Genomic DNA, 22,221 nt, shown 5'->3' on the forward strand with positions numbered 1-22,221 from the left:
ATGTGGGATGCCACCTCAACATGGCCTGACGAGCAGTGCCATGTCCATGTCCAGGATCCGAACCCTGGGCCACCGCAGCGGAGCATGCGAACTTAACCACTCGGCCACGGAGCCAGCCCCAGAAAAGACGGTTTTAATAAACGATGAGATAAGAAGGAAGACTGCAGAGCTACAGGAAGCCAACTAAGATGCAGAGCACCGCTATGAGAAAGCCAGGAAATAATTTAGCAGTGTCCTGGGGCCACTGGTGATACCTGGGAGGCAAGAAACAGAAGAGATGGGACAGAAAATTGAGTTAATAGCATGGAGAAAAGATTGAGAAAATACCAGTGAGTGTACGGTAAACAGACAAAGAAATTAATGCAATTTAAGATGACAGACAAGGAAGAAAGGCACAGACCATCAAACATAAGGATAACTGGAGTCCACAAGTTGATGCTGAGATACAGACATTTAGCAGAGAGAAAAATCTATGTCAGTTTCCCTGAATGGAAGGAAGATAGAAAAGGCCTCCCAGATACCAGGAAGAGCTGTTTGCAAACAATTACTATCAAGGCACACTCTGGTTACGTTTTTGATCGTTAAGGGTAAAGAAAGGATCGTTCTTGCCGTCACCGACAAAGGGGAAAAGAGAAAGCTGATAGCAGACCTCTCCACAGCAAGTCTCATCCCGAGAAGACAGCGCACCAAGGCCCACAGAGTTCTAGAGAAAAGACACCCCAGGAATGAGATTATACCTGCCCACGCTGTCAGTCAGGTATAAAGCCAACAGACATTCGCAAACATGAAGCAAGCCCAGGGCCGTGCAAAGATGAGGCCTGCCTGAAAAATCCACATGACCGAGAACTCTAAACAATCCAGCGATAAATCTAAAAGAAAACTTCAGGAACAGAGAAGCTGAGGTAAACGTACTCAGAGCACACAATAGATAAATTTAAACAGCAAAGTGAAGCTAACATGCCACGGGACTCAGGCCTACAGGAAAGACTACAAACCTCCTAGACAATGACAAGGTGACAACAATGTGGGCAAGAGAATGGGAGGTGGGCGGGCTGACGACTTCACTTTTCACTACCGGGAGTCACGCTACTCTGTGGTCCCCCAAAACTGGAACAAGTGGAATGTGACTTTACCACAAGGGAAAGCCGTTCCCTAAATGACCCTAACCGCTTATTGATTTTCATAACCTCTTTTCTTAATTTTAGAGGGTTTTTTTAAGGAACTAGTTTCTTGTGATAGTTTAATTTCTTCACTTTAGTTTCTTCTTCCTCTGATCCATTTGAATAAAATTAAATGTAATCATTTCAATGTCATAAATCGTATGATCTCATCCTCCTAAAAATCATTTCTTTCCATGCGTGTATAGTCTGTCTGGCTACTAACCTACCATCCTTCTCTCTAGAGGTACAGAGACGTGTCAGTCAGTCACTGATATGGGAGGGGCAGAGCTGGCTTTCTTCCTTATCCTTCTGTATTGTTTGATTTTTTTTTTTTTTCCTGCTGAGGAAGATTGGCCCTTAGCTAACATCTGTTGACAATCTTCCTCTTTTTGCTCAAGGAAGATACACCCTGAGCTAACAACTGTGCCAATCTTCCTCTATTTTGTATGTGGGTTGTCGCCACAGCATGGCCACCAATGAGTGGTATAGGTTTGCACCTGGGAACCTAACCCTGGCCTCCAAAGCAGAGCTCACTGAACTTAACCGCTAGGCTACGGAGCCAGCTCCAAAATGCTGTCAATTTTAAAAATTTAAAGATATACCAGAGAAATGCTAACGCAGACAAAGAGGAATGGCAATATTAATATCAAACAATAATGGAATGAAAGCCAACACATTATAAGGCACAAAGAGGTATATTTCATGTTAATAAAAGGTCCAACCCACCAAGAAAACATAATATTCATGAACACTGTCCCTAATAACATAGCTTTGACATATATAAAGCAAAAATAGGTAGAACACAATGAAAATCTGATGGAAAATGAGCATATTGGGAGACAGATTTTAACACATCTATCTCAGAAATGAGCCTTTGTGAAAGTGACAAAAATAAATAAGGATGTGTATTACTTAAATAACACAATTAACAAGTTTGATCTAATAGGTATATATAGAATTTTGTACGCAACAAACAGAATATACATTTTTTTCCCCCAAACGCATGCAACATGCTAAAAAATACGGAAAGTTATTAGGCCACAAGAAATCTCAACAAATTTCCCCACCCCACACCCCAAAAAACCCACACAAAAGCAAAACAAACACCAGACAGCGCACAAACCACATTCACTAACCATAATAAGAAATTCACAATAGAAGCGCTTATTGAAACCGTTCTGGAAGCGCTGCGGTCTTAGGGAAAGAACACAGCTCTTGGGGTCAGACTATCAGCTCAAACTCCAGTTCTGCCACTTACCGGAGTTTTGTAACTTTGGAAAGGCCCTTACCCTCCCTAAGCTTCAATTTCCTCACCACAAAGCAGGGATAAGAAAGGAATCTTCCCCAGGGGTTTTGTGAAGATTAAACTCAATACATGAGTCCCTCCCTTGAGGAAACACGTTAACCACGTCTCTCTAAAAAGTACGGATGCAAAAGACCAAGGCTGCTATCAATTCACAAATCCAGAGGGGGAAACTGAGGCACCAGGGGGCCTATTCAGAGTACCGCCACCAAATCTTGATGCTCCCTACCTTCCAGACTCTCTGCCTGTCCCCTGAGGAGCCCCTGCCTGGAAGGAGCCCGTGGAGAGAGGACCAGGCGCTTACCTCCCGCGCAGCTCACACAGGCCGTGCAGCGGCCATGGGCGCTCAGGTAGTAATCGGGCTCACACTGCTTCGGGCAGTCAGATGAATTCTGCGGGCACAGCGGCTGCGGGGTCGGCCCTGGGAAAAGAGGCAGAGAAGCTCCAGGCCAGGCCACCTCAGCAAAGGCCTCAACGCCCCACCCTCCACCTCTCATCCCTGCAGCCCTTCCCAGATCCACCCCTAAACCCCCCAAACGTGTTAGCCCAGCTGTTGTGTTCTAGATGGAGGCACTGACACCCACGAGGGCACCTGGCAGGTGGGAGAAGCAGCACAGGGTGAGGCGCACAGGGAAGGTGCTGGGCCTGGGATTTCGGGGCTGCCACGTGCCAACTGCGTGGCCCTGGGCAAGTGACAATGACCTCATGGGCACCGTTAAGTTAATAACAGGATCTGCCTCCTAGGGTCGTCGACAGGATTAAAGAGATTGTGAGGAAACACGTGTGAGGTGTGACAGCAGTTCCCGGCATGTAGCAAGTGCCGGAGGAGCACTGGTTACCATTCCCGCACGAGTCCAGTTTCACTGCAGGAACTGGGGAGCCTCATGGGGCGGACTGAGAGGCACCAAATCTCCCAGCAGCCGGTGACGCCCACTCGACAGGGATGGGACCGACTGTATGCGGCAAAAGGGTAGGGGGCATCCCCGATGTCGGCAGGGACGTTCACCAGTCCCGCTCCACTCCGCCCAGTGATGGTTTAGTCAGGACACCTCCCACAGCCGGCTTCCGGGAGGAGCACATGACCCAGGCTGGCCAATCAGAATACCTCATCCTCCTGGATGGGCACATGACCCAGACAGGTCAATCAGAGCGCATGTTCCTCACCACTGTGATTGGCTCAGGGGCACATGACCCGTGTCAGCCAATGAGCGCATCTCTGAGAGTTTCATAAAGGCCCCCCGGGCAAAAGCCCCTGTCTACTGATGGAGTTCCAGGTGAAAGGACGAGGCGAGCCTGGAGCTGCCATGTGGCTGCGCAGCGTGGGCAGGGACCGCCTGAGGAGACGGCGATGAGATGGGAGAGACATGGACTCCTGAGGACGTCACTCCACGTGAATTGATGGCACCACGGACTTCTCCATTATCGAGCCAATTATTTCTCTTTTTCTTGTTTGGGCCTAAGTGAGTTAGGCTTCTGTTAGTTACAACCAAAAGAATCTACACCCAGAGTGCTCAACATTTCACGTGCCTTTTAGTCATTCCGGGGAAGCCTTTGGCCGCTGCCCAGAATCATGTCTTTAAGTGCATTAAATAAAATACTTAGGATTCCAAAGGAATCCAGCCATGTTGAAATCTGGCTGTCAAAGCATTAAACGAAATAATTTAAGATACAGTAATATATGTGACACGTTGTAAACCCATTAAATAAGGTCTAATAAGTCCCACAGTTTCAGAGTAGTGATGAGCATAAACAGCATTTTGTGATATTTGCAGCAAGGGTAGTCCAGTTGTAATACAATATGAGAATATCTGATTTCTGCTGACGGAAAAGCTGCAGGTACTGTGTTACTACCGTACTTTGTTGCCTTAATTCATAATAGAAGGAATTCATAAAGCGAATTTTAGTTAGAAGCTAATGAAAATAAGTGAACTCATTCGGGCTCACAGCACCCCTGAAGTCTACCTGTGGACCCTTGGGGGTCCATGGACCCCAAGGTAAGAGCCCTGCTCTAGAATAACATGCAAGGACCTCTCAAAAATACTAGCTTGATCGCTGGCACCTTCTAGCTCAGAAAACTTCAGCAGGTCCCCAGTGGTCGTTCAGAGGGTAAATCTCATCCCATCGCCTTGTCTAAAACTTTCAAAGGCTTCTCACAGCTCCCAGGATAGAGGCCTACGTCCTTACCACGGTTAAGGAGGTTCTGCCCATCTATATCCCCCTTGCTATCTAATCTCTAGCAACACTGGAGTCTCCCTGTTCCCTAAAGGGGCCATGCTCCCTTCTGCCCCAGGGCCTTTGCACAGCTGGTCCTGTGCCAGGAGTACTCCTCTCCACTTTCCCCTAGTAAATTCCCACTCAGCCTTCACATCATAGTCCAGGCATCACTTCCTCAGCAACTTGGTCAGGACCCCTGTTATAAACCGTCAGAGACCCATGCACCTCGCTCTCCCACGCCTAACTCTGTTGCAATCTCACATTTATTTGTGGGATAAATTGTGCTAGTGTTTGAATTTCCTACATGAATGTCAGCTCCTCAAGGATAGACTTTTCCATTTCTGCTCACCAATGATTCCCCTGTCACAGGGTCTGGCACATAGTGATCAATACATGTTCTGGGCACCAAATCGATACAGACTCCTCAGCCTGGCATTCCCAGGCCTCTCTCTGTCTCCAGACTCCCAGTTTGGCATTAGTGTCCATCAATCACTTCGTGCACCCTCTGTTTCAGCTGGCCTGGGCTTCTCGGTCTTTTCTCTGGCACTCCTCCTAGGTCCTAGAATGTTGCGATGGGTTGAATTATGTCCCGCAAAAAGATATGCTGAAGTCTCAACCCCCAGGATCTCAGAATGTGGTCTTATTTGGAGAGAGGGTCCTCGCAGAGGTAATCAAGTTAAAATGGAGTCATTAGGGTGAGCCCTAAGTCAATATGACTGGCGTCTTGAGCAAAAGGGAAAATTGGATACAGAAACAGACGTGCACACAGGGAACCGGCCATGTGAAGCCTGGAGTCATGCCGCCACAAGCCCGGGGGCAGCCAGAAGCTGGGAGAGGGGCCCAAGAGCCCTGCCGACACGTTGATCTTGGACTTCTGGCCTCCGGAACCGTGGGAAAGAAATTTCTGTTCTTTAAGCTGCTCAGTTTGTGGCACTTTGTTGACGGCAGCCCAAGGACACTAAGACAGACGCTCTTGTCCAGGTTGAGGTGCCCTCCATCCCCACTGGCACCCGCCGGGAAGCCCTCATGTCCAGTCAGGTCATGAAATACCCTCCCTTCATGGAACTTTCCTGATCATCTGACTCGTCCGCATCCCCTCTCTGGGTCCCTTTAAAATCACCCCTCAGCGCAGGGGGTGAAAGTTAGAAACCCTCTCCTGCAGAAAAGACAGTCAAGGGCTCCAAGCACTGATTCAGTGGTGGACTGTTTTTTCACTCAATTCACATTCCTGACCAGCTCTTCTGCACCGGGCGCGGCTTTAGAGACTGAAGGAGCGGAGTCCCTGCTCCCACGGAGTTACACGTGCGGAAGAGGGACAAGCAAGGGAGAGAGCAACGAGCAAGTTGTTTTCCACTGTGGATACAAACTGAAGAAAAGGAAGCAGGAGCTACAGAGCGAAAGGCAGTGGGGCGTGGAGTGGGAGCTCCGTAGAGCGGGGTCGGAGGCCCCTGAGTCAGAAGGGCTGGAGGAGGCAGCCAGGCAGAGGGAAGGGCCGGTGCCAGGGCCCTGAGGAGGGACCAGGTGGCTTGTGCAAAGAGCAGAAAGGCCCCGGGGCTGGCGCAGAGGTAGCAAAAGCATGTGACTGTTTATTCTAGTTTCTTTTTCCCACTTTCCACAGAGATCTTCTCCACTGAGTATCACTTTCATAATCAGAAACAAAAACGGTCAAGAACAGCTCTGGAGCTGGGTGGTGTTCTTAGAATCGTTCCCATGTGTCCTTCCACCCTGCTCTGCCTCCAGCCACATTCCACTCCCCGTCTCTGATCAGCCCTCTTCCAGATGTTCTCCAAGTCTGTGAGAACATTCCCGGCGGCCTCTCACCTCTGGCTCATTGCCAGGGCAGTCAGGCCACCCGGCCCCAGAAACTCCCCTCACCGAGTCTGGGCCGCCAGCCCCTCCAGCCTCCCCTCCCATGCTCCCCCTCCACACCCTGTGCTCTGGCCCCGTGGATTCCCTCCCAGTCCCTGAGCGGCCGTCCCTGCTCACTCCAGGCCTCGGCATATTCTGTGACCTCAATCCAGGGCACACCCTCCCCCACTTTGGCCAGGCCAACCCCTGTTCATTCTCAGGACCACTTTAGATGCCACCTCCTCAAGGAAGGCCCCCTGAACGCTCCGACCAGGTCAGGTCCCCCAGGAGCGTGTTCCCACGGCTCCCAGCAGCCCCTCCCCAGATTCCCACAGCCTGTTGCAGCAGACATGCTTTGGAAGGGCTTTCCAGCCCACAGGGTGCCCTTCTTGGGGAATCGCTTATCCCGCCCCTGGCCCTCCAGCAGTGCTCCAGGGCCGTCCTGGCCTTGGGGAACCAGAACAGTGGTGGACATCTGGATTCATCTGAGTCATCAGATGCTTTCTTCTTGTTTTGGGACTGGGGCTGAAAGATGTTTGTCAAGTGTCCCTCCCGTTGCCCTGAAGGAGAACTGCAGACCGGGGAGGGAGCTGTGGGCAAGCCAAGCTTGGCCAAGGGCAGGACGGCCAGCGGAGGCCTCCCCTCCTCCTTCCTGCTCACAGCCCTCAGAGAAAGCCTCAGCTCCTGGGACAAGACGGGATAGACCCGCCACAAACCAGCCAGGCTCTCTGCCCAGCACAGGGCCCGGCTTCACGTCATCCCCTGACACCTGGGCAGGGCCCCCACACCCGCAGGGGAGCCCCCGCCTATGAGGAGCAAGTCCTGCACCCAGGGGAGGGGGATCGAGGAAGCAGCATGCAGAATAGGAAGCGAGTGTAGCCCCGACTCGGCTCTTCACTGGCATGCTCTCCTGCCTCCCCAAATCTGGTCAGTTGGTTGAGTGGGATGGCTACGTACGAGCTCCACCTGAGCCACTTGCCAGCACGTGACCACAGGAAAACCCCTGAACCCCGCCACGTCCAGGTCTCCGCTCTGGTTTCCTGTCCGGGTTCCACGAGCTGATTTACGTAAAGAGCTCAGCACTGTGGCTGGCGGGTGGGGGGGGTGCTCCACCAATGTTAAGCCTTGCCGTTGTTATGAAACAGTGAGTGAGCTCCCCATCACTGAGGGTGTGTAAGCAGAGGGCTGGGGATCAGCTGTCAAGGATGCAAGAAAGGGCATTACAGGCCTGGGTGAGAGGAGGAACCGATGACATCTAAACTTCTCAATCTCAAAGGTCTCCATTTCCTTCCTCCACCAAGCCGCCCCCATACAAAGCCTGCCACACAGCTGAGCGCTGATTGCAGAGGGCGGGCAAAATGTCAGAAATTTCCCCGAGAGACGGAGGAAGGGGTTTTTGTGGGTTTTTCATTTTTCCTCTCTTTCTTGCCCGGAAGCACGGGGTCAATAAAACTCCAGTATAATGCCCCGCCCACCACACCAGCAGGAGCCCTCAGCCACCCCCAGTCACTGGGCCTTGGAGAGGGACCCCCTCTTCCCAAGTCACAGCATCTAAGTGGAGGGAGCCGGGGACCAGGATGTCATGTTCTCTCCAAGCGCTCCCGCTAGGGCCCCACCAGAGGACATGGGGAGGAAGCGTCTTTCTCCCCGTGGCTTGGATTGGGGGTCCCAAGGAAAGTCACGGAGCACTGTGGGCCACACCGCTCCAGAACACTGACCGCCATGGGCCTGGGGAGAAGCATTGTGCACCAGCCACATAGCACTGGGCTGGTGAGGGAGGGCTTCACGGAGGAAGGGGTGCTGGCATTGCAGCAGGTGGAGATGGTGGGGGAGGGTGTCCCAGCTGCAGACAGAGGCCCAGAGACTTGAAAGCGCACAGTAGGTTCACAGGACACAAAGCACAGCAGTTCCTGGAGAAAGGCGAAGGGAGAAAAAGCTGGAAAGGTGACAAGCGACCTCACCAGAGGAACAAGCAGTAAAAGACTGTTGGACGGCTGGGTGCAAGAGTGGATGAGAACGGGATGGGGGAGGGTGGCCAGATGGATGGGGACGGACGGGACGGGGATGGTGCCAGGCACTGAACTGTGCCCCCCCCAGATGCATATGTTGAAACCCTGACCCCTAATGTGACTGTATTTGGAGACAAGGCATTTAGGAGGTAATTAAGCATAAATCAGGTCATAAGGGTGGAGCCCTGATCTGATAGGATCGCTGGCCTTGCAAGGAGATGTCTCTCTCAGCCATGAGAAGGCGGCTGGCTGCAAGCCAAGAAGAGATTTCTCACCAGAAACCAAACCCTGCTGGCATCTCGACCTTGGACTTTCTAGACTCCAGAATGGGAGGAAACAGATGCTGTTCGAGCCCCCAGTCTGTGGTGGTGGTTATGGCAGCCCACGCAGACGGAGACAGATGGGTAGATGGATGCGGGCTGGAGCAGGGAAGAGGGGACTGGACGGGGAAGGAGGGGCATGGAGAGGGGAGAGGGATGGAGGGGAAGGACGGGAATGGAGAGGGGGGGAGAGGGCTGGGAGGAGACGGGAGGGGCCTGTTAGGCGCTGCAACCCCAGGCAGTGAAGAAAGCACAGAGACCCCCCCAATAGACACTTTAAAACCAACACTGAACCACAAAATAAAGGCGACAAAGTCCAGCCAAGTTCTACTTTTCCCCTACAGTGATGACTTTGAACCATTTTTGGAAATAGAAGATATCAAATCCTCTCCCAAAATGTTTCTCTCGGTCCCCTGCTGGCCTGAGCGTGGGCTCCGTCTGCCTTGTGGTCTGGAACAGGCTGAGCGGGGTTCTCGCCCAGCTCCGGCCTCATACCCTTGGTGACTTTGTGCATCATGGCCTGTCACCAGCCTCCAGACAGCAATGCTGGGAGCCTTAGGGATGGGTAGCTGGGCCGCCTGCCCATCCTGAAGACCCGCACCCACTTCCAAAGGCCCAGCACGATGAACCAGCCACGCACAGTCCTCACACCCTCCGCTGGCATAACTAAGCTCCTTCTTCCCCCAGGGGTCACCGTCTCCGGAGGTCAGAGACCACAGTTCAGTTTGATCTCATGCCCCACCCAGCTAAGGCCACTGGATGAGCCTTGGGACTTTCAGTAACAACCACAGAGGATGGCAGTGCCCCATGAGCCTGTGCTGGGGGCTCACCTCTTCCGGCCTGAGCATCATCTGTGAAGTGAAAAGAACAAGGCTCACCCTTGTTCTGGAAGGACTTCCTGACAATCTACTCGAGCCGATCTTTGGGCTGGGGGTGGGCGAGCCTTCTAGGAAGTGAGCTCTGGGCTGAGGCTGGTCCCCGAGAGATCTGCAGTCCAGGTGGCCCTGGAATAAATGCGTGTTCTGGGCCTGAGAAGGGAAGGCGTGCAAAGGGCTTGTAGGCCCAGAAGTGAGGGCGGCCAGCAGGGGATCAGAGACCAGGCTCCGGGGTCACAGAACCTGCGCTCCAGCCCCAGCCAGCTGGGTGACCTTGGGCAAGTTATGTAAGCTTGCAGCACCCCAAAAGCCTCATCTGCAAAAGGACACTCACAAGGGACAGCTGGGAGGGTCCGAGCAGAGGAGGCAATGCAGGAGAAGGTCTCAGACCAGCACGTCTACAGCAAGTGTCCGGTGAGGGGCAGCCGTTAGTTACAAACAGAAACTCACAGAGGGCGGCCTTAGCGGACCTAGAGCCAATGTGACAGTGACGATGTTGGCTCCTGCCTTTCCCGCTCACCAGTCGCCCAGAGTGTTGTAACTTGAGGACAAAACCTCACCCTTGTCGCACCCCCAGCACCCCTACTCACCCCTAGGGCAGCGGTAGCAGCACTTGCCGGCAGCCTCGTCGTGGTAGCGGCTGGGGTCTCCAGCACAGAGGTCCGTGGGGGCTTGACCCTGGAAGGTGGGACAAACTGGTGAGGCCAGGCGGGTCCCAGACACCCATCCTCCCTCCTGCCCCTCAGTCCCAGGCAGCCTGGTCTCCACTCGCTGAGACTGAGCCTCGTGTCACAGAAGAGACTCAGGACGGAAGCTCCTGATGTCACATGTCCCTCCAACCCGCTCTGCCGTCGGGCTCCCCTGGCGGGTGAAGGCAACTGCAGCCTCCACAACTCAGGCCCAGACCCTGGGGCCTCCCTTGACTCTCTCCTTCTGTCATGCCCACATCCAACCCATCAACAAATTCTCTCAGCCTCTTTGGACCCATATCCCCGCCTCCTCCGCCTGGTCCCAGCCCCGATCCCCTCTCCCTTGGATTAATTCAGTTGCCTCCTACCTTGCCTCTGGCATGGACCCAGCAATGAGGATTTCTGGGAAACTTGTTTGTTGATGTCTAATAGATCTCAAGTGTATACCCACTGAATTTTTACAGGGTGAACACATCTTGAAACCAGCATCCAGATCAAGAAACAGGACCTTGCTGGCACCCCAGCACCCTCCCTCGTGGCCCTTCCCATGCACTACCCATGAAAGGACCCAGCTGACTTCACACCACAGATTCGCCTTGTCTGCTTTTGAACTTGACACACATAGAATTATACACTCCGTTCTCTTGCAACTGTCTTCTTTAACTCAACACTGCTTGGTGAGAATCATCCACATTGTTGCAAATAGTACCCGTTCACTCAATTCCTTCCCTTGCAGTATGGCATCGCATGAATATGCACAATTTATTTATCTATTCTACTCCTGATGGACCTTTGGGCTGTTTCTACTTCTTGATCATTATGAATAGTGCAGCTAGGGCTGTTCCTGTCCATATATTTTGGTGCACAAGTGTACACATTCCTGTTGGATGTATACCCACGAGTGGAATTGCTGCGTCATAAAGGATGTGCTTGCTTAGCTGTGATAGATTCTCCATACAGTTTCCTAAACTGTGCTAATGGACACTTCCCAGCAGTGTCTGAGGGTTCCGATTGCTCCACATCCTTGTCAACACTTGGCATTGTCAGTTTTTAAAATTTTAGCCATTTTGGTGAGTGTGGAGTGGTAGTTCATTGTGTCTTTTACTTGCATTTCTCTGATGAGTAATGATGTTGGGTACCTTTTCCCATGTTTTTTAGCCATTTGGATGTTCTCTCTTGTAAGATGCCTGTTCAGGTTTTTTGCCTATTTTTTTAAAAAAATTGGATAGTCTGACTTTTCTCGTTGATGTGTGGGAGTTCTTTATATATTCTGGATAGGAGCCCTTTGTTGAGTAAATGTGCTGCAAATACCTTCTCCCATCCTAGGGCTTGCCTTTCCACTTTCTTAGTGGAGTCTTTTGATGAACAGAAGTTCTTAGTTTTAATGAAATACAATTTATCAATCTTTTCTTTTATGGTTTATGTCCTATTTAAACACTATTTGCCCCCCCACTGTCATTGAGATATTCTCCCACATTACTTTCTAGAGAATGTTGCTTCACCTGTCATATTTGGGTTTCATTTTGGTGCATGGTGTGAAGTTGGGATCAAGACACGATCTCTCCAGGAATATGCATTTTTAAGAAGCCCCCCCACACACACACACATTTCCAGGCCTCTTTGGAAGTTAAGCCCCTTTGTTACAGGGGGTTCAAGAGAGGAAAGTCTCCTGGGATCGTGGAAAGGAACTTCATCCTTCCTGGGAGAAAGAAATCGGAGCAGGGAGCAGGTTTCCTGGCAGAACTCTGACACGGAGCTCCAGGAAGGGGCGGGGGAGAGGAAGGAGGGAGCTGTGCCCACCTCTGTATCTCCAGCATCGAGATGGTGCCAGGAGACAGGAGGTGGGAGGAAGCCACTTGTGGGATGAATGGGGTAGAGGCTTTCTTGGTTGGTGGGAGGAAGCAGAAGCCATTTATCACCCCCACCCCCTGCCCCGAGGAGGCGCCTGGCCGGCCTAAGGGGCTTTGCTACTCTTCTCTCCACTCAAGGAAACAGGGAAAATTAATACACAAACCCTCCGTCCCGGTCAGAGAGCAGCAGGAGGCCCGTGTGGCTAGAAGGTGGATGCAGGCAGTATCGGTTACATCCTTCTTTTTTCCTTTTTTTGCACATCTGAAACTTCCCCATGTAAATTTGAAATAATAAATATAACCTGACATTAGCACGACACCCATCCCATGGCACTGTGTGTCTCCTTTCTCACTTAATCCAGAGCCGGGCCTCGAGGACATTCTCCTTGCCAGCCCCCGCCCAGCCTCCTCCCTCCAGCAGGCTCTCATTCTTCTCCAGGAAACCAGGGTGCTCCCGGGAGCCTCTCCAGGGGCAGAGAGCTGCCAGGACAGCCTGAGGTTGTCCCTGACCTGCAGCATCTCACCGGATGAGCTCAGAAGCCTAAGGGAGAATGGGCTGAAGGTGCGAGTTCACCCCTGCCAGGCCTGCTGCGTGTGGGGAAAATTCTTGTCTTGGCCTGAGTGTTCCCCTTCTGGCCTGCCTGCATCTTACTGATGGCTACGGACGTGAGGGCGCTGCGCGCAGACCCAAACCCTGCTCCCTCTGCCAGGGCCTGAGGGTGCAGCTGAAGGGAGCTTACCCTTCCCCTCCTGCCACCACACCCTGGACAGTGGAGGGGTGGGAGGTGCAGAGAAGGATAGGGAGCCCATGGTACTGCGTATCACTCCCCCTGAGTCACACATCTCCTCCTTTATGCCACCCCCAGCCCTTTGGGGCCAGATCACCACCCCATGTTACAGATCAGGAAACTGCAGTTCAGAGAGGTGCAGTCACCTACCCAAGGTCACACAGCAACTAAGACAGAGAGGAGATTTGAGCTTCACTGTATCCCCAGTTCTCTCCCCCTCTCTGGGCTGGGGGCTGCCCATCTGTAAAATAAAAAAGGTCCAGGGTGCTGAGAAGGACACCATATCACATCCGTGGTTTTCCTACCAAAAGTCCACAAGCTGAATCAAATCATGAGGAAACGTCAGATAAACCCAAACTGAAGGACTTTCTACAAAGAGTGGGTCTGGGCTCTTTAAACATGCCAGTGCATGAAGACAAAGAAGAGCTGTGGAATGTCCCAGAATAAAGGAGAGGAGAGAGACTTGAGCAGCGGATGGTGTCTGGCCTGGACCCTGCAGCGCGGTGGGAAGGAGACCGCTGAGACAGCTGCTGAGGTTGAACACGGACGTTGTGTTCCACCGTGTCTATCCACGGGGAACGCATGAACCGGACATTTGTTTCTCCAAGAGGCGTCCTGTGGTAAAAGAAAGGTGCTGGAGGATTTAGGGGTGACGGATCAAAACGTCTGCAAGTCATTTGCAAGTGGTCCAGCAAAATAAGATTAATAATAGTAATAAAATGTGTACACGTAGAGAGAGAGGAATAAAGCGATGGTACAAATCACAGCCGTAGGTAACCCCCTCCAGGACGCGTAGGCGCTCGGGAAGGACCCGCAGCTTTTCAACAAGTCTGTGTAAGTCCGCGGCCTGGCACCAGGGGGCGCTGTCCTCCCGCTGTCCGGAGGGCCGGCGGGGTCTTCGCCAGGCGTCCAGCGCGAGCCCATCGGAGCCCCAGGGGGGCAGGAATAGAGGACCTGGGGGCTCCGTTCCCACGCGGGGCTGATGGGGGAAGGGGCTAGCCCCGCTAATCCCGTGGAGGCGCTGGACCCCCGCTGCCCCCAGCCGTCTGCAGAGCTGTAGGTGGAGTCCTCGTCTGGCACAGCTCAGCCCCACCCCCCAGAGCCCGCGGCAGACGCCCCAGGCGCCGTGGATGACCTCTGGTAGAGACGCTGGGGAATTTTTTTCTTTTTCTTGCCTATGATGTCAGCGTTTTAGAAGCGCCCAGAAAATGGGGTCAGAGCGATGCACACATGTTGTTGAAGTAACGACAGCAGTTACTGAACCCAACAGCCCTGTGAGACCCTACTGCCGTGGAAACCGGTCTCTGAGAGGCGAGAGACCTGCCCGAGATCACGCCAGCGGCCGGTCAGGCTGAGTCCAGGTCAGCTGACTCTTGTCGCTACAGGAGGGCATCAAGCACCCACTGTGCACAGAGAGCTGAATGCTCCTGGAACTATTGCTCCATGGGCGGGGACAACCCCGCCCAGGGTATTCCCAACCTATAACCTAGGGAGAGGTGGCATTGGGGCCCTGAGCTTCACCTTTGCTGCACTATCTGTGGTCCCCAAAAGATGGCCCTGTCTCAGGCCCCAGGCAGAGCCCTCACCCTCCACCCCATTCATTGCTCTCCCTCTGCCATCTTCCATTCACCCCACTGCCCCTCGACCCCCTGGCCCACTCACACAGGCCCTCGCCTCTCCCAGCTCCTGGCAGAGAAGGCAGCCTCGGTGTCCACAGCAGCCCCAAGAGATCTGACCCTCTCAATAGCCAGGGGCCTACCAAGTCCCTCTGGCCGTGGGCCCAGACCCTGGACGGTCCATCAGCTCTTGCTGCCCCGGGGGAAGGGGGAGAGACTGCTGGGCTGTGCTCTGGCCCCTGCCCGGGAGGGACAGGGGTCAGGAAGGGGAGAGTGGGAGGGGGAAGCCCGAGGACCAGGAGGGGGGCTTTTGGGTGGGGTTTCCCGCAGGTTCGAGGCAGAGCGAGGTGTCCACAGGGTGATGAGCTGTGCAACCAGAGGCCCATGGCCCAGGCTTAGTGGCATCAAGATAAAGAGAGAGTGGCCTGAAAACCGTCCCATTTCTCAACCTCTCTATTTTCAGGTTGGTTTGGTTTTCCCTGCAAAACCTGGTAAATTTCACTTTCAAAAAGCCCCACCTGGTTTCGGCTCATAGAGGGACCAGAAGCCAGGTGGCACCTGCAGGAGGACAGTCTAGAGCTGGGGGTCTCCGGGGAGAGTCAGATCAAAAGCAAAATACCCTAAAGGGCCGGAGCTGGGAGGCGTGCCCCACCCCACCCCGGGGATCCGCCTCTCTGTTACTCAAGGCGAGGTGCCTGGGCTAGCAGCATCGGCACCACTTGGGAACACGCTCAAAATGCAGAATCCCAGGCCCCACACTAGACCTACTGTCTATCTCACTTTACAGACAGGGAAACTGAGGCACAGAGAGGTTAAGAAACTTGCCTAAAGTCACAAGCTAGGCAGGGTTACAGACTGGATTGGCCTGAGCCATCTCGCGCAGGCTCTCACCCACCAGGCTTTGCATGGTTAGTCCTGTCTGTTTAAACACCAGTTCTACCCTCACCCCCACCAGCTCTTCCTCACCCCTCCCACCCACCCCCGCCGTCTAGACTTGACAGCGGCCACCGAGGGGTCTCCTCACATCCACTGCATCCCTCATGTCCCACTCTGTGCAGATGCCAGAGGGAGCTTTTCAAAACACAGATCTGGTCTCCTCCCCCCACCTGCTGAGGACACTCAGATGGCTTCCGACTAAACTGTGAGTAAAGCCCAGTCCTCACAGTAGCCCGAGAGACCCTGCCCGGCTGGCCCTGGACCATCTGGCCTGTGCATCCTCACCCACCAGCCTTCTTTCCATTCCCACTTGCACCCCATTCCCCACTTGCGCGCGCTCCCTCCCTCCCTCCAGCAGCCTTGAGCACGCTCTTCCCCCGACCACCCCATTCCCCACCCCAACTCATCCTTCGGACCTCACTCATGTGTGCCACTTCCCAGGGACCCCTCGCGGGTCACCCCCATCCAGGTCAGGTCTGAGCAGGCTAAAATGAAGGTGTGGGCAGGGCTGCGTCCTTGCTGGAGGCTCTAGGGCAGAACTCATTTCCCTGCGGGTGAGACTGAGGTCCCATCTCCTTGCTGACCGTCGGCTAAGGTTGTTGCCAGCTTCCAGAGGCTGCTGCCCTCCTTGGCTCGCGTTGCCGGGCTCACGGCCCCCTTCCTCCCTCTGCAAAGCCCACAACAGTGGGTGGAGGTTGTCTCCCGTCACGTCTCCCTCTTCTTTTGTATCATCTCTCTCTAACGCCGCCAGGAAAGTTCTCTGCACATAAGGACTAGTAAGGACAGTCGGCGCACCTGGATGGTCCAGGCTGCTCTCCCTATCTAAAGGCCCCTGAGCCCTTAATCACACCTACAAAGTCCCCTTTTCCATGGGAGGTGACGTATTCACAGGTACCAGGGACTAGGATGTGGACATTTTAAGGGACCATTGTTCTGCTGACCACAGCTCTACTTGTAAGTAACCACTAGGCTATTCTGCCCTCCGGCTGCGCTTCATCATCTCCTAGCCCTGGAGATGGACATTGGAATCCTGCTCTCCACCCCAAGCACTCACCTGAGCTCCAGACCGAGAGACCACCTGAAATGGAAGTCATCCTCCACCCGGCCGACTTTAGATGCACCCACAGGCACACAGTCCATCCCTGGCTGCGGGCTGCATCCCTCACGGCTGCCACGCCCATGGGCAGGAGCCAGGTGGAGCTTCCCACCTCTGGACTCCAGGGAGCTGAGGGGGAGTGCGCATAGCTCTGTGCAGCCCGGCTGTGTGGCTGGAGATGAAACCCAAAGACAGTGGACGTAGAAAGAGCCATGGAGGATGCAGCCAGGAGCCCCGGCTGGAGGGAGCCCCGGGAACAGCGAGCACCTTCTCTAAGATGATGTTTACAAGAACAGTAGCCATCCTCACAGAGTACCTCCCACGTGGGGTGGAAGAAGGAGGTGAGAAGGGGTCTGTGCTCAGCAGAAGAGTCCCCTCCAAAGATGTCCACGTCCTAATGCCCAGAACCTATGACTACGTCACTTTACGTGGCAAAGGTGGCATTAAGACTGCTCATCAGAACCTTGAGAGGCGAAGTGATCCTGGATGATGCAGATGGTCCCAGTGTCATCACAAGGGGCCTTAAAAGTGCAAGAGAGAAAGAGAAGAGTCCAACTCAGAGAGAGAGATGCGACCATGATGGAAGCAGGATCAGAGAGATGCTACACAGCTGGCGTGAACATGGAGGAAGGGGCCACGAGCCAAGGAATGCAGGAGGCATCTAGAAGCTGGAAAGGCAAGGGAATGGGTTTTCCCCTGAGCCTCCAGTGGAGCACAGCCCTGCCCTCGCCTTGATCCCAGCCCAGTGACAACCACTGTGGACTTAGGGACTAGCGAACTGAAAGATAATAATTTGTGTTGTTTTAGGCCACTAAGGTGAGTAATGACAGCCACTATAGGAAACTAAAACAGGGTCCCAGCTGAGAAGACAAAGAATAAACCTGAGTCCCCTCCACCACGCGCTCCCTGAAGGCCCAGCACGAACCAGGCACTGGGCCAGAGGCTGGGGACGACAGAGACGCCGATGCTAGACAGCTGAGCCTCGTGAAGACAGCTCCCAGAGCAGGCGGACAGAGACACTAAATAACAATCTGTGGAAGGAAGGGGAACCTCGCAGGCGAGATCACAGAAATACATGAGTCGATAATGCAAAGCAGTGTAACAAAAGCAGAAAATGAGAAGGAGCTTGGATTCATGATGGCTTCTCGGAGGAGGAGCACTTCTGTTGATCCTTGAAGGATGGCTAGGATCTCGACAGAAGGAAGTGAGGGGAGGGCATCCCAGGACAGAGCAGAGGTCCAGAGGCAGGAATTCAGGGGTTTGATGGGCTGGACAGCGGGAGATGAGGCCCAGGACTCACGGCCAGCCAGGCTGCACTTACTTGCCATTTCCCACACCGTGCTCCAGCAACTGCTGGTTCAGCAGGATGCCAACAGGTGCCAAACAAAACAAGACACAAGCAAAGAACCACAGGATTCCATTTGAGAGGTTTTCGTTTTAAGTTCTAGGGCCCCTCAGAGCCTTCAAGGTGCTTACTCCCTCACTGATTCTCCAAAGAAAGTCGGGGAACAGAGAGACAAGATATTTCTTAAATGCAGTTGGCCATGGAACCGTTTCCTCATGGAACTACTATTCCACGGGAATGACTTTGGAAAATGTTGCCTTTGGCAATGGGGAGCCACTAAAGGTTGTAGAGCAACTAATATGAGAGGAGATGGATGGGATGGAGGCGAGTACGTCAATATTATCGAGGTCTGGCCTCGAGTGCAAGTTCTGCAGCTGCTCACTCCTCATTCCCACAGACGCCCCTCCTGCCCTGCAGAAGGCCCAGGCTGGCTGCAGGGGCCAGCTGTTCAGATTCCAGTCTTCCTGAAAGCTCTGGGGCTGCAGCAGGTGTCCGAGCTGCACATTCAGCTCACTTCAGACGTGGTAAAGTCCCGTCCCTGCCCCCAGAGTAACACAGCCCAGCAGCCACAGCCACCAAGGGACCCCTGCGGCTGCTGGGGAAAATTGGATGGTATTAAGAATAAGGAGACCCCCAGGTACTCGGGCCTTCTGTCTCCTCTTGGAGGTGCCTTGGACTCCTCCAGAGCATCAGCCCACTTGCTGGAAGGGGCCGGGTGTTTCCTTGACATCTCCATCCTCCCGGCCCACACGTCGGGGAGGCAGGGGCCCAGCCCCCGGACTGTTTGGACAGAGAACTCGTGGCGCCCTCTCCTGACTCGGTAGCAGAGGGAGCACGCGTCCCGGGTGGGAAGTGATGGTTCACCTTGGGACTCTCCTGGTCCTGGAGGATTGGAACCGGTGCAGGAGACTGTGCACCCCCCGAGCGCAGGAACCGCGTCTGCAGGCCACAGGCGATGGAATGAAGAGGTAGACGATGCCTCCCGTAGTTCTCAGGCCCCTGGGGGCCCAGAGACCCTGCGTGACACCTGCTGAAGGAGCTTCAAGAGCAAGCGCCAGGCGGCCCCAACCCCTCGCTGACGTGCTGTTTGAATGGACATTGGTGAGGACTTGGCACCAGCCATGGGGCAGTGTCCGTTGTCACAAACTCTGCAGCCTGGCCGCCTCTTCTGCCCTCTCTGTAAGGCCCCTGCACCAACCCAGGTTTGGGTGACGACGGGCCCCTGTGGGCTCCCGCAGGCCTGGGACAGTTCCCCACGCAGTCCTGGTCATGCTCTCTTCCATGTCCCTTTTCCCATCTGCCACCTTGAGCACAAGGAATGTAACTGGTTCACCTTCATCCTGCATCCACAGTGCCTCGCATACAACAGGCACTTAATAATGGCTTACCTTTACACGGCACTCGCCATGTACCAGCTGTTCTCAGCACTTTTCACACATTATCCCTTATAATCCTTCCAACAGCCCCACCAGGCAGCAACTATTAGTATCCCTATTCTATGGATGGGGAAACTGAGGCACAGAGAAGTGACTTAACTTGCCCAAGAGCACGAGGGTGTACACCTGGCAGGCTGGCCGAAAAGCCCTTGCGCTCGCTTACCCATGATGCTGCAGTGTCTCCCACAAAAGACTCCACAAAGGCAGTGGGCCAGAGTCGGCAGGAGGAAGCGTGTGGTGGGTGGAGGGACAGCCCCCGAGATGTCCACCTCCTGACCCCTGGAACTTGTGAAGATGTCACCTTACATGGCAAAAGGGACTCTGCCAATGTGACTAAGTTTAGGATCTTGAGATGGGGAGATTATCCCGGATTATCCATGTGGACCCCGATTTGGTCACAGGGGCCCTTAGTAGAGGGAGGTAGGAGGGGCAGAGTCAGAGAGGAGATGTGACAACAGAAGCATAGGTCAGAGTGACTTGGGGCCATGAGCCAAAGAATGCAGGCAGCCTCTAGAAGCTGGAAAAGTCCAGGGAACATTTCCCCAGAACGTCCAGAGGAACGCAGCCCAGCTGACTGGTTGTAGATTTCTGACCTCCAGAGCTACAAGATCATAAATTTGTGCTGTGTCAAGCCACCAAATTAGTGATAATCTGTTACGGTAGCAAGAGAGAACTAATATAAAATGTAACCAGGAGGAATGGAAGAGCCTACCTTTGGGTTGGAATGAATCAACAAGATAATGTTCTGACTAAAAAAACATGGGGCTTGGGCCACATCAAATGAAGTAAGGTGGCTCCAGCGAGGGAGGTGTTGATGCTCCTTGGCCAGAAAGCACCAGAAATTCTGCAGTCACTTCTGGTACCAGAGACCCACATCCGGGGCCCAAGCCCAGTAGAGAGATCTAGACTCCAACACGCAACCCCCACTGACACTTGAACTTGGGCAAAACAGAATGCATGCTTTTCTCCCAAACATCTATCTGCCCGTGCCCAGTTTTCCCATCTCTGTAAATGACCCCACCGTTCAATCAGATGCAGAGCCCCCAAATCTGGACAGGATCCCCGATTCCCGTCTTGCCCTCTGCACTCACACCCAGTCCATCCGCAGGTCCTGTTGATTCTAGCTCCAAAGTACATTCCTGTCTCCACGTGCCCCTGTCTGGACCCCGTCAATAGCCTGGCCTCCTGCTCCCATCCTGCCTGCTCCCGCCACCCCCCAGCAGACAGAAGGACCTTTAAAACGGATCAGGTGATGTCGCTCCCATGCCCAAACCCTCTGGCCGCAGTCCACAAAGGTCCATGCCATCCCCTACTTCCCCGCCTCCCTCTCGTACCCCTCCCGCCTTGCCCTCTCCCCCTGGCCACACGGGCCTCCTTCCTGTTTCTCCAGCTCCTCAGGGCCCCAGCTGCTCTCCTGCTAACCTCCCCTTCGTTCCTCTGTATGTGGCCACCTCCCAGAGAACAGGCTGTCCCGTTTTCCCACCTAGGAAGTCGCCTGTCCCTCTCACACCAGCTAGGTACAATCCTCTCCACTGTAAGAGTCAACATGGCAGGTGTCAGTTCCCTGAGGCTGGCAATGAAGGTAGCTGCAGCATCCAGAACGCTCCCTGGCACACAGGAGGTGCCTGGTAAATGTTTGTGGAATGAATGAATTGGTAAGAACAGGCTTCGAGCCCTTGCCACAAGACAAATATACGTTGGAGGCCCTGGGTGGTGTGAGTGGCCGGGAGACTCCAGGGAGACCCAGGTGGCAATCTTTACATCACCGGGAGGTGTTTCTGAGGAGGTTGGAGGTGCCCCAGTCCCAGAACCAGGACCGATGGGTAGAAGCTTCCAGGAGAGAGATTGCAGTGCATCACAAGGACTTCTAAACATCAGAGCTAACCCAGGGAGGCATGAGCTGCCTCGGGAGGTGGTGAGCACCCTGTCCCCAGAGGCTTACAAGCAGAGGCTGAGTGATTACCTGGAATGAAAACCCCTGGAGTGGTGCCTGGCACAGAGCAGCTGCTCCTTTGAGACGTTCTGAATGAATGAATGCACGAGTTAATGAATGAATACTTGGATGAATGTCCCTGAAGACTTAGGCACTCAGTGAGTAACTGGACTGAGTGGGTACAAAAAGTCCCTCCCCACTGCTGAGGCCACTGAGAACGCCCAGTGGTTTTTGACCATAGGCAGCAAAGATTCCAGAATGAGGTCTTCCTACTCCACACCAACAGCCCCTGGAGGGGCGGGGAGGAGGGAAGCTGATGAACTGGTGTTGCCCAGAACTGCCTTTTTTTTTTACACTCTGTCCATCGGGCCTGGGGCTCTGGTCCTGCTCTATTCCTGACCAGTCCTGGGACTGTGGGCAGGACCCACCCCCGCCTCTGAGTCTCCACACCCTCATCTGGAAAATGGGGACCAGGATCCCAGTCACACACCCCAGGGTCAATGCATGAGCCGGATGAGGCCACGCTGGCCCAGGCTGGGCTGAACTAACCATGTGTACCAAGGACCCCCAGCCACCCGGGGCTCCCCGAGCCCAGACACAGGCATCCCTCGGCTCCGTTTGCCTCCTGACGATGTTCCTGAGGTGAAGTGGGGCGTTGGGGAAGGTGCCTATGAGCCTAAGGATGAATCACAATCAAGTCAAGAAACAAGCCTAGGTCAGATATGAGTGGGAGCAGAGGCAGAAACTTACAGTAAATGCTACCTTCTTCCAGCACTGACTGCTCTCAAACTGAGTAATGCCCC

The 22,221-nt window shown here is 53.9% G+C and overlaps 1 protein-coding gene across 1 annotated transcript in view; it reads right to left on the minus strand.

Annotated features, from left to right (window-relative positions):
- Nucleotides 1-22,221, minus strand: part of TNFRSF8 (TNF receptor superfamily member 8) — a 63,237-nt gene that overhangs the window by 37,857 nt on the left and 3,159 nt on the right. Inside the window, exons 2-3 of the mRNA XM_046660424.1 lie at nucleotides 10,320-10,407; nucleotides 2,768-2,884 (exon numbers count right to left, since the gene is read on the minus strand). Coding sequence (XP_046516380.1) covers nucleotides 2,768-2,884; nucleotides 10,320-10,407 — 205 coding nt within the window. The remainder of the gene's footprint in view (nucleotides 1-2,767; nucleotides 2,885-10,319; nucleotides 10,408-22,221) is intronic.

Source organism: Equus quagga, chromosome 5 (assembly GCF_021613505.1).
Source record: "Equus quagga isolate Etosha38 chromosome 5, UCLA_HA_Equagga_1.0, whole genome shotgun sequence".
NCBI classification, from domain to species: Eukaryota; Metazoa; Chordata; class Mammalia; order Perissodactyla; family Equidae; genus Equus; species Equus quagga.